We start from the raw sequence: 12,656 nt of genomic DNA, 5'->3' as shown, positions 1-12,656 counted from the left end.
TGTCCATAGCTCATCCTGTCTGTAGCAACATTACCACCAGACTCCCAGATGTGCTCCTAGAGATTTTCCAAGCCTCTGCCAATTCTTTCCAGATGCCTTTTTGTCTTGCTTGACAGACATTTGCTTTCTCCTTTTTGACCCATTTAAAATGGAGCCTAAAAATGTGAATGTTAACCACTTACAAAACCTATTCTCCACAGATGAGCTCATAAGGCCTCTGATGATGAAAAACAACTCATTCTTTCACAATACACAGGCATGGAAATTCATCTGCCTTCTTTCTTAGCTTTCTGGAGCATCCACCAGAGGCATTACATGCTGTCTCAAGTATCTGCACATCAGCAGTGACCCCAGTAATGCGGGGTATTAGGAAGTAGGAGGGGAAGATATGATTTCTGCAAGCTAATTCAAAAAGTCTAAAAATATCCAACTGCTTGAAGTGATTAGGATAGCTTACACTAAAATAGCTTCAGAGACTTTTTTTTGTGCTTCTTGTTAGCCCAAGCATTGCCTGACATGGGGTAAATAGTAGGGACACAGGTTTAATGTACTCGAAAATGAAAAGCAAGTTCAAAGTCTATGGCATGTGCACACAGATAAGCTGCACATGTGTGTGCTTCGGGCAGGCTGGGACTGAGAATAGCTTGTCTTGCTCCTGTTCTGCCTCAGCCAGCTGCGAAGAAATATTTAGAAGACAAACTTTGTCTACTTTCTCATGCACACTCTTCATGAGAGTTACTGCATGAGTCTGATTTACAGACTGGCATCACAGGAAATCTTTTCATTTGGTACACTAGCACAGAACAAGCTGGTCTTAGTTATTCTTCCCATATTGCACTGATAAAATGTTTTCTCCATAGTTTTCACCTGCTACTGTTGCAGGTTCATGTCTACCATCATAGCAGTGGTAGAACAGAGATGTTGGTGGCTGTTGCCCTTTCTGAATACTGTGATCTCATAACCTGTGAGGACTTGTACTCCTTACGTCCCTGTGATGCTCTCTCTGTTCTTGGCCAGTCCCACACTGTCACTCCATTCTGAAAGATTTCTTAAGCCTTTGGCAGTCACACAGGTGTGTCTGCTCAGAGGCGCTGGTTGCCGAAACTGCTCTGTTTTCCAGACTCATCTCTGTGATTCCTGACAGTACCCTGGTCCGTATCGGGTGATGGCTGCAGTCCAGCTGCAGAGAACGCATTGTCTGCAGTATCCCTCCTGCTTGCTGCAAGGGCTATGAGGAACCAGGGATAACAGCAGCACTGAGGAATATATAAGAGAAAATCCCAGTATAGGGAAATACCTTGCAGCCTTGTGTCTTCTTTATCCACAGGGAGGGGAGATACCTTTGAGTCAACCAACCATGAAAGCTATTCTTCCACTTGTAGGAATAATCTGTACATGCAACTTCCAGTTGGTAATAAACAGGCTAATGAATTTTAATCAGAAAATTACAAATTCTTGATCTGCCACAGTCTGACAGTGTGTTATCATTTCTGGAAAGGCCTCCTTATTTTAGGCAATCTTTTGGTTCAGTGAAACCCTAGCGAGCTCCAGCAAGCTGAGAACATCAGAGTGACTAAAACACTTCAGATCCCTTGGACAGCATTGGAGGCAGCTCTAAATATTGGTGTGCTTGAAACCCCATTTCTCCCTCCCCTGTCTCCCGTTCTCCCTCAGCCATTATTGGCAACAACTGGCTGGTGCAGTGCACCTTGACTTGCCATCTATTTTGTGTTTGATAACAAATGTTTTAATATACTGGACTGTGGTGTCTGAAAGAAGCGTCAGTAATGAAATAGCGCACATGGTTGATGAATTAGCAGTCAGCGAGAGATGAAGCAGTCAGGGCCCTCTTCCCACATTCAGATTTCTGTGAGTGCTCACATGCTGCTTAGACCTGCTGCATTAGGATCTCTGTAGTCCCAGACAGACAGCCCTGTTGGGTTTATGCGTAGTGCACCTTTTACAACTTCGCAATTGTACATAATGGAGAAGGAGAATTGCTTCTTTCTAACTGAGCAGGGCACCCATGCATCTGTTGGCATGACTACAACTTTACTATCCACAGGGCCTCGCTCAAGAGGAACAACTGATGACAAATATCACCAGGACTGAACAAGAGAAAGTAATGAACTCATTCCCTGGAAAGGAATAAGTGTGCATTGCATTAATTTTAATTCCTGGTGTGGCCTCAAATCTGTTTAGGCCTGTGCTGCAATGCTTCAGTTGCATGGATTGGGCATTTTATAACATTCAGATTGCAGTTTGTATTGTCTCTTTGCATGCTGGCAGATTCCATGCTTCTCTGTCAAGAAAGGTGGGCCAAAATAAGCCCTTCATCCCCTGAAAGGGCAAACCGTTCCAGGTTGGACTTTCACAGGGCTAGAGAAAGGATGCTGTAACTAGAAGTAGGTGAGAAACAAACTGAAGCTCTGTTATGTTTTGTGGAGCTCAGATTTAGCCAAGCCTACCACCACTGTATTTTTCATACTCAGATGGACATGGCAGATGATCCCAAGATGCACGAAGATCTCCTTTTCTTTGTACACCACCCTGGACAATTAGCCACATGCATTGTGGACTTTGGTTCTCAGAAGTACTAGCCTGATACTGAATACCACAGCTGATGGCCTGTAGCCATGCAGTACTTGGGGGAAATAGGAAAGGGAGAGCCTTTTAAAAAAATCTCTAGTAAAACAGAGCTAAAAAGCAAACCTGTCCACAGCAGAGAAAGTTGTGGTTGCCCCACGGATGTAATGGTCGTAAGTATACATCATCATGTCTATATCTTCTCCATAGTGTCCAGGATATTCTGTTGTTAACCTTTACATTAAGGAAAAAGAAGAAAAAATAATTGACCATCTTATAAAAAAGGCCAGTTGATGAAATGCAACTCAAAGAGTAGATTTTTCTTTGGTTTCCTAGAAAGTTCTTATTTCTTAACAGCACCACAAGATGCAGTCTCACCCATACTCTACTTTCATTTCTTTTCTATGTAGCTATTTGAATAATTTAAGCAAATTTAGAATTGTTAAGAGCAGATTGGAATATTATATATACATATATCTGCAATCCTAGGAGAAAAGCAGCCTGAACAAGAATTTAAAGCTTGTCTACTACTTATGTCTTTGTTGCAGGGATTTTTTCTGGCCTCTTGTCAGTCTGTTTGGTTTGCTACTGTAGAGTGCTGTAGCTGTTGCCAAGTTAAATAACTACAAGTATTTATTCATTTATGAATTTTATTAAATGACTGTAGAACTTAATCCATTCCTCTTTGTTCTTTCCACTTTCAGCCTAGCTTGTAATTTAAAAATAATGACTTGGACCATATTTTTTTTGTAGTATATTTTATCTAAGAAATTCGAAGTGTTTTTATCTAAGAAACTCAACATGCTTCTGCATATATTAATCAAATAATCGTTTCTGCTTTCCTGGGAAATAACAAGTAATACTGGACTTGGTTTTACAGACATTTTATAGGTTAATGGACAGTTGTAGGGAGGGACTGGGACCTTGACCGGTATTTAAGGTCAACGTTGTGTTAGAGGTCAGGAATGGAAACTTAGCACTCAATCTTTCCCTGCATTACACCATTTTATGTGGGAGTTGCTAGTGGAGTTGTATCAGCTTCACTTCAGAGTTACATGGGGAAGAATCAGGTTCACTGTATGGGAAATGCTGTCCCCATTGAAATGAAAGGCTAATCTCCTAGTGAGATTAACAAGGTTAAAATCCTGACATCTGGTTTTCTGATCTAATTCAGCCCGGCAGAAGGACTTGAATGATGCTTGAAGGTGATCCTAGCCCTCCCCATCCTAGGACTCATTTATATGTTTACATTTTATTAAATCAGTTGGATTTGAGCACATGCTTAAATATTTTACTCATTAGGAATACGATTATTGGGGTAGTTTTAAGTTTTAAAAATAAGATATTTTATTGGTATTTGGGCCCTAAACCAGTAGCTATTGAAGTACTGAGAAAGTGAAAGCTTACATAAAAACTGAGGGACTCCGGTATACACTGTATTAGCCTGCTTTCTTCTACTCACCATAACGAAAAAATACTCTGTAATTGCTACCAGTGTCTGCATATTTTACTGTCTTTTTGATCACTTTGTTTACCCCATTCTTATGTGGTTTACATCTTCTTTGCAAAGCAGATGTGACTTAAATACAGGTCATTTTCAGCTTTTGAAAATGGAAGAAAGCCATCACCTAGTTGGAACATCATTCCTAACAAATCATTATTCCTTGACAGATGAAAAATGAGACTGAGTGTGAAGTTCTGACGTGATCCCTAAGTCTCAACAGTCAACTTTGTTGAACTTCTCTCAGTCTCTTGCGTCCTGCCCTTTGGCCATGGCAATCGTCAGGTGAATTAACGGTTGTAATATGAGAGCGCCCATGTCCAAGTGCATTTGGGAAGCGGACAGCCTGGTCTGGTTGCAATGCCCATTGTCAGGGCTCTGACCAAGGGCCCAGGGATCAGCAGAGCCCTCGTGGTGCTGTGCTGTTGGTAAGAAACGGACAGCAGTATTTCACAAGTTGTACAGACAGCTGCTGCAGGCTAGGAGGAACAGAAAAAACTGCATACACAGGCAATTGTTAAGCTGGATGATTAGTCAGACAGGGCAGAGTCATCACTGTGCTCTGGAAGTGGGAAAATTAGAGCCACACTTTTCAGTCCAGCTCCAATGAATGTCCAAAATGAGGCCTCTATAGATTTTAAGGGAACTGGGGCAGGCCCAGACCAGGAGAATAAATAAAAATGTTACAGAAAGCCCTTTCTCACTGTGCCAAGTATGCTGGTAGATTTTCCTAGGCTGTAAAGTTTGTCACATAAATATGTCTCTGTGAAACCATGGCAAACCTAATTTATCCGTTATTTTGATTGAAGGCTGACAGTATCATTTTTGCTTTCAGGACATCTCCCCTCATGCTCCTGAATATACTTGTCAATGTCAGACAGTTACAGCTGACCTTTGAATACTGTTTTACCTAGACAACCTGTGACCTGAATCTCTAGTACACCTTTATGGCCCTATAAAAGCCACTAACCTGAGTATAAACCTGTCCCTACGTATATAGGGACTAGTTTGCTGGAAACCCTCCGGTTGGCAAAGAGCTGCTTTTAGGGCTCTGCACCCCATGTTGGGAGCTGCAGTGTGAATGCCAGAGGGCTGGAGTCCACAAAGACTGTCCTTTGCTACCTGGTTTGTATTTTATCCATTTTCTTTCCTCTGATACTGAAGTCTGGAGGAGGACCTGCTGCATGCCTGAGACCCACCTCAGTGAAGGCATGGATCTAAATTTGGCAACTTGAGGGTATTCTAGATCCGTAGCCAGAGGCCAAGAGAAACTGTGAACATCTATGCTAGTAAATTAACACTAGAAAATGTTTTGGGCACTAGAACTCGATTGCCCAGACTGGTAAATTGTTAGGACAATCCTCTGGACAGTTTTGCCCAAGACCACCTAGCACTACTGCAGGTAGCTCACCATTTGGGAGTCAGTGTAAGCAAGGTACCATTCACAACAGGTAGAATGCGGCCACTCTGTTTTGGAGGGTAAGAAAGTTTAATCTGCCTCCTGTGCCCGAGGAAAGTCTGTTTGTTTAGTTTACCAATTTGTAGCATGAGTGTTTGCTCGTGGAGACTTGGAAGGTGTCTTGGAAGATGCCTGGGTCACGGCAGGTATTTGGGTCCTATGGCATGGGGACCAGATATGGGCTAGGATTTCATTTTGCATTTCCCTATCAACTCTGGGCTGTTGGGCTTGGGGACTTTTTGGCTACTATTCTGAGAAAAACACTGAGATGCATGTATATGTTCCACCAAATGTATTTCAAACATCTGTTTGGCTTTCAGCAAGGAAAATGTTCTGTAATCTTGACTAGCACTGTGTGCTGGGCAGGCTAGACTGTGCAAAACATGAGATTTAAAAGCTGCTTTTAGCCCTACTTGGAGGCAGAAATGAAATAACTGAGAGTCAGTCCCTTGAAATAGTTTCATGAGTCTTTCAGCTAAAAAGTAAATCTGATGACGTGCTCAAGAATTACTGTGAAAGGTCTCAGGGATGTTTCTCAGAAGTAGGCAGTGTTATTCTGAAGTGAAGGGATGTGGTAGGGAAAGCCTGCATTTAGCTTCCTTCCCTTTTCTTTCTGCCTGCTATCATCTCCCCTTCTCTCTCTACTAACTTCTCCACATTACCATTCAGCCTTTCATGGCTCCTCCAGTAAGACATGTTCAGAAAGCAAATGTATGAAAATTACCGAAACAAATGATATGGGGATTTGAGCTGCTCTGCAGTTTGTCTTGTAATGTGGACAGATGCCTACTGACTCCTTTTGTTCTGGAGAGAAAAAATGTAAATAGTGCTATGAAAGCGATGTTCAAATTCACTTGGGTCTGTGTGGTCTGTCTGGCTAATTCTGTTCTCTTTGATGTTTGCTGTACTCATTTATGTAACCGTTCCCTGAAGCCCATGCATCCCAAGGTCACCTGGATTGCGTGAGAGCCTTTAGAAGGAAATGCAACTCATTATCCATATCGCAGGGTTTTGTGCTGTTAACCAGCCTTTGTCTGTTATCCCCAGCTTTGGAGTCCTGGGACTGTGTCTCACAAAATATATCAGCACTGAGAGATCAAGCTCTAGCATTGATAGCATAGGGGTATTCAGTACTTGGTTTTCTTCTCTTGGAAGGGAGAAAGGTCATTTAACTCAACAGCTAAAGGTCTTCTCAAAGCAGTCTGCCCAGCACAGGTCTGTGGCTCCCTCAGAATTTCTTGTAGCTTAGTGTGTAACCTTAGTATCAAACTTCCGACTGAAAATACTGCATGTTTTACTCCCTAATGCAATGCTGCATATCAACTGTGCACCACCTACCAGAGTAGCCTTTCACATCACCAGTGATTTGCAGGCAACTTATTTACAAATGTGGTAGCATTTGTAAGCCATGTGTGGCTTACATGACCCACGGGGAGTCATGACACAAGTGAAAAGAGGAACTCTTTACCCTAGTTGGTGAGAGTTTGCCAGTCTAAGGCAGTCTGGAAGAGCAAGGACAAGTTTAGCAAGACCCATCCGCAGCAGCCTGAATGAGAGCCCTGTAAGCACTTCCTAGCACTGACCTGTTAGCAAAAACGCCTGGGCTAGGGGAGCACTGAGGAGCCTGGGAATTGCCAAGTGCTGAGACAAAGCTGCTGCTGCCCTTTGAGGTGATCTAAGGTGTCTGGGACCAAGCAGTGGTGCTTTTGGAGCCTGAGAGAGCAGATGAGGGACAGCCCTTGAACAGAGGCTCGCAAAACAGCCGTGAAACCTGCATTACATTGATCATGGCACCTAGACACTGGATAGTTTGGGTCCAAATGAACCCTGGGGATGAAGGGGACCAGCATAGAGGCCAGCAAGCTGCATATCAGTGGGATTGTATCCTTAACCTGGATAAGCCCAGAGGTGTTAGATTTGGGGAAGGGCTTGCAGAGGAGAGGAAATAACCATGTGAGAACTTTCTCAAGTGGTAGCCTCTTCGTCTGAATGATCCATTTGCAAGAATTAGTACAGAAAATAGAGGAATTTTGCTTCCGCTATACAAATCCACTTCAGGTTAGTATTAAGGGTTTGACATTTGCACATGAGATATTTGGAGCAATACTGGCATTGCTGAGGGAGCAGAAGGCAGGAAATTCTGCTGTAAGGGCTGGGAAAAAAGGCTCATGAGAGAGAATGTAAGTGGTTTGGCGTGTGTGTGGAGAAAGGCAGGAACACCTGACAGAAAAGGGTGTTTTCATAATGGGATTTTTACCTAGTGCAGTTGATCTAGGATGCCTTCTCTTCTGACTGGTTGCCCCTCGCCCTATGCTTTATAAATGTACTTTAGCATAATCCCATGAATGTTGCTCAGGGCAGAAAATGTACTGAGGAAAAAGGCATCTTTAAAGGCATTGAATCTGTAACAGGATTACTTTTGTTATTATTTTAGTTCAAAAGTAGCAGTCTTGTTTATTCTCCATAATGAAGAATTAATGTGCTAGGGATTAATAGAAGACACAGGGTTATTTATTCAGCACTGAGAAGAATGTTGTAATAATCTACAGTGCTTCTTAACACTCTTTAAGGACTGACTTCAGAGGTAGTTATCACGAATCTCTTTTTCACAGATAAGGAGCTGGAGTCACACTGATGGCCTTATTAGTGTTTTATGACCCTCACCTTACTGAAGTAAATGGGGACTGTGGGTATGCATTGTCTTCAGATATCAAGCAGAGAAAAGAAATCTAAAAAGATCAAAAATAGTCAGTGGTAGAGCTCGTTTTCTGCTCCAGCTGTTGAATGTACTTATTCCCTGATGGTAAATGCATTGTTTCAGAGTGCCTTACCCTTTTCTGTTCTTGCACAACTATTATGCTAGCAAGATGAATGGCTGCTCTTTAACCTTTCTTTTCCTCCTCACTGCTGAACTTTTCCTCTAACAAAGCAACTGCCAAAAGAAGGAACTGATTCATTTCAAGAGTGAAGCATAAGCGTTGACATTGACTTTGTGATCTTTGAGGACAAAAAGTGTCCCATGAGTGGCCTTATTGCTTCAGCTGTTATTTATAATTGCTTGAAGAATATGGCTTTCCTAAAGGAGAATTTTGTTTCAAGAGCCGTGAGCCGGTATGTCACATTCACCGAACATGGGAATTAAATGCCCCTTTAATCAACATCAATTGCTTCTCTAGCTGGCAGACAGTGGGCATCCCCTTTTAACAAGCATGTTGTGCTGAAAAGCCAAAGCAGATCTTAGTAAACTGTCTATAGAAATTCCTGCCCATATTCATAGTAGAGATCCAGGACTGCCGTGCTGCCGGGGAACTAGAGATATCCTGGAGCTCTTGTAGAGATGAGCAGTTTTCTTATATGGCCACATCACATACATTTCTGGATTGATTTCAGGCTCCGCTGCTGCTTCTGATGTGCGCTGTGAGCCTAGGCATGTCATTGCACTTCTCTTTCGGCTCTGATCTAGTGAGAGCATAAACTCACAGGAGCTAAGGAGCCATGTGGCCAACACAGTGGGACCACAACTCTTCGTGGAGGCCCACAGGTAGTGCAATACAAATAACAGCAGCAGCTGAGAGCTCAGGACACCTTCTGCCCATTCCTGAAGAAAGACATATTTGAAATAACATTAGCCAACTTCCCAGGGTTAAGTGAATGTGTTTACTATGAGGTGTCTGAAGGATGGCCCTAGAGATTGAACTGTAAGGTTGCTTCTGCTAGGATAACAATAAAATCAATAAAATACCTTTAAAGAAGCACGGGGATGGGCACTGGATTGCCTAGAAGTGTATGTTTCTATCACATCTATTCTGAGTTCACCTCCTGGAATGATATCTGTGCTGCTGGCAATCCCATAGAAGCCTGCTCAGAATCTCAGTATCAGTATGGCTTTGGTAGCAGGTTGAGTCAAGGAAACAAACAAGTTCTTTAAGCCCCGTAACTCTTGGAAAACATAATTGTTGGCTGGACAATATCACAGTGACAGAGAGCAGCCAGAGTTCCAGACAGCCTTTCTGGCACTTGAACTGCTGGTTGTTTGGAGAGGGGAAACAGTCATAAACAGTTTGTGCAGACTTGGGGCTGCTCTGCGACATGTGTTTGCTTTTGAGAGTATGGGATCAAGCTTTCAATTTCCCTGCAAAGAGAAAAATCTGAGGTCCAATGGGACTATTTAATAACATTGTCTCCACATCTGCAAGGGATTTGCTGCTTTATGATTTGGATAACCATTCAGTTTATTTTACTGCAGTAGCATTCCACAGCCAGGTAAAATAATTGGAGCTTTTCTGCCTCCTGTGAAGAATGTTAATTATTTTCAGTATGGTAAAAATGTGCAGAATCCATGACAAGACTTGGCATGGTGAGGAAGGAAATCAAGTGTTTGTAAAAAAAATCAAAAATAACAAATGCAAAACTATGAGAATGCAAGAGATTAGTACAATTATTTGCAGTATGGGCTCACTGTGCAGCTAAACTAGGAATTAATAGTGAGAAGAGGAGCTGTGGAACATAACTGCTGGACTCTAAGAATATAGACTACTCAAGCAAAGTCCTTAAGCATGTGTTTGGCTTTAACCATGTGCTTAAGTTAAGCAAAGTGCTGAAGTGTGAGTTTCAGTTAGCATAATGGTGTCATAAATTGATATTCCAATAAGTAGCAGCAAGACTCAAAAAACACAGAGAGGAAAAAACACAGAGAGGAATGTTCCAGCTCTAAAAGTTGGGTCAAATGCTAACAAACCATTTGTATAGCTAATCTACATGGGAGAAAACTGTCTTTATTCCTTTCAGGGAAGAGAAGTTCACTTTAGCAGGAATATACTCCTGCATAGGTCTCCTGAAAGAGAAGATCCAAGAGAAACCATAAATAAAGATTACCTGTCTTACTAGTTATATATTTACCAGAGATCCATGTGAGGAGACATGGAAAGGGAAGGGATAAATACCCACAGTGAGAACACTAATTTAAAACAAAATTTTTCCTTAAAAATGCCTTTCTGCTTGCATTTGGCTCCATAATGAGGGATTCATTGCAAGCTAAAATTCAAGGCTCTAAGAAATTCTGCAGTGTGGACTGTCTTTTAATATGGATTTTCCTGTGTGTCACACATGATCCATGAGGCAGCACAGTCATTTCGTATTTCCCTGGTATTACTTTTCCACACAGTCATATATTGATAGATGCCTTTGCATGAAATTAAGCTGCTTCAACCGAGAAACAGGAGTCAGCAGCATATTAATAGCCATTTCTCCGCAGACAGTTTGTTGACAACTAGTTTCTGGAACGGAAGGAAATACCATTATAGGCTTGGGCAGAAACTGTAATAAATAACAGTACTATATACGTACACACATTTTTATGATATTTTATATGTACTGTATATACATTTTGATGTACTACCAATGATAGCCTAGAACTGCTTTGCAGATTGTTCAGAAACAGAGTCTCTGTGGCAAATGCATCTTAGGCAGACAGTGCAAGATACAGACAAGTGTGATGTCTTAACTGGGTTTTGTGGCAATAACTTGGAAAAATGCCAGTGGAAGTGAGGTTGTGAGTGAGACCCACTGGGCTTAAGGACTCAAAAGTTTAGTTCCTGAACACAGAAATTTAGCAGTTCTGACAAGCTGCATCTGTAGTAGTAAAAGTGGTTCCAGGGCATGGGGTTTCACACTAGCACATTATGGATCGTGTTCGGATGTTAGCATAACAGCTGACACTCCCCCAGACACTGTCTGGGGATGGTAGAGGGAATAAAACATAAAAGGACCTGTTCCCAGCTGACGATATGCATGAGACCACTCTGTTGTGGAGGGGAGAGTGTTTAGCTGCATGATGTGGGCCTTCCAGCAGAGGAGTCCTGTTCGAATCACAAGATACCTCAGGCAGCAGGGGACCTCAGGAGGTCGCTAGTCCAACCCCCTGCTCAAGGCAGGGTCAGCTGAGGTCAGACCAGGGTGCTCAAGGCTTTATCCAGTCAGGTCTGGAAAACTTCCAAGGATGGAGCCTGCACAGCCTCGCTGGGCAACTGGCTCCACCACCTCACTGTCCTCATGGGCAAAAGGTTTTTCCTTACATCCAGTCTGAACCTTTCCTGTTTCACCTTATGCCTGTTGTCTCTTGTCATCCCACCACGCACTGCTGTGAAGAGCCTGGCCCCATATTCTTGGTAACCTCTGCATAGGTCCTGGGGGGCTGCTGTTCGGTGCCCCTGAAGCTGCCTCTTCTGCAGGCTGCACAAGCCCTGTCCCTCAGCCTCTCCTCACAGCGCAAGTGCTACAGCCTCCAGGGCTGTCTCAGTGGCTGTCCACTGGACTCACTCCAGTTTATCAATGTTTCTCATGTATTGGGGTGTAGAGTAGAGCAGTACAGCTGCTCCCCACTCAGTCAGTCCCCAGCCTGGATTGTTGCCAGGGGCTCTTCCTTCCCAGAAGCAGGACTTTGCATTTTTCCTTGTTGAATTTCATGAGGTCCCTGTCAGCCCATTCCTCCAGCTTGACCAGGTCCCTCTGAATAGAAGCCCTACCCTCAAGCATATCAGCTTTTCCTCACATTTTGGTGTCAGCTGTAAACTTGATGAGAGTGTGCTCTGTTGCCTCCTCCAGGTCATTGATAAAGAGGTTAATCAGGCCAGGTGTCAGGACAGATCCTTGCAGTGCTCCACACTTCAAACTGGCGTCCAGGTAGAGTATGACCCATTAATGACTACCCGCTGAGCCTAATCATCCCACCAGTCTTTTACCCATCCAGTTGTCTGCCCATCCAGATGGTAACATCCTAATTTGGATAACTGTATGTAGAGAGGCTTGTATCTACCTTGCTTACTCCACAGGCAGAAGGAAAACTTGAAAGAAATTGGAAGAAATACTTTGTAAGGAGGCAGTCTAAGAGAGTCAGATCAAACAGGGGTTTCAGGAAAAAGAAAGTGTATGAGAGACTGTCCAAGATGAGAGAGGATATGGAAGTGTCAGGATAGGCTGGTAGCTTGACCAGAACTAACTGAGCTCCAGTTGGAGTGACTGAGGGGTAATAGTAGATGGCGCAAAGTGGTTTTGTAATAAACCTGTAATCTTATTACACTCCAGAACCTTTTCACAAGCCTGAGTGTCAGA

At 42.9% G+C, this 12,656-nt stretch overlaps 1 protein-coding gene across 2 annotated transcripts in view; it reads right to left on the bottom strand.

The window, feature by feature from the left end:
* Positions 1-12,656, bottom strand: part of DPT (dermatopontin) — a 57,443-nt gene that overhangs the window by 33,072 nt on the left and 11,715 nt on the right. For both annotated transcript variants that reach the window (XM_064520773.1, XM_026112296.2), the window contains exon 3: positions 2,713-2,820. In XM_064520773.1, the coding sequence (XP_064376843.1) occupies positions 2,713-2,820 (108 nt within the window). The remainder of the gene's footprint in view (positions 1-2,712; positions 2,821-12,656) is intronic.

The sequence above is a fragment of the Dromaius novaehollandiae genome, chromosome 1 (assembly GCF_036370855.1).
Source record: "Dromaius novaehollandiae isolate bDroNov1 chromosome 1, bDroNov1.hap1, whole genome shotgun sequence".
In the NCBI taxonomy this organism is placed as follows: Eukaryota; Metazoa; Chordata; class Aves; order Casuariiformes; family Dromaiidae; genus Dromaius; species Dromaius novaehollandiae.
Note: the sequence above shows the minus strand (reverse complement) of the source record. Positions and strands in the feature narration are given on the sequence as shown.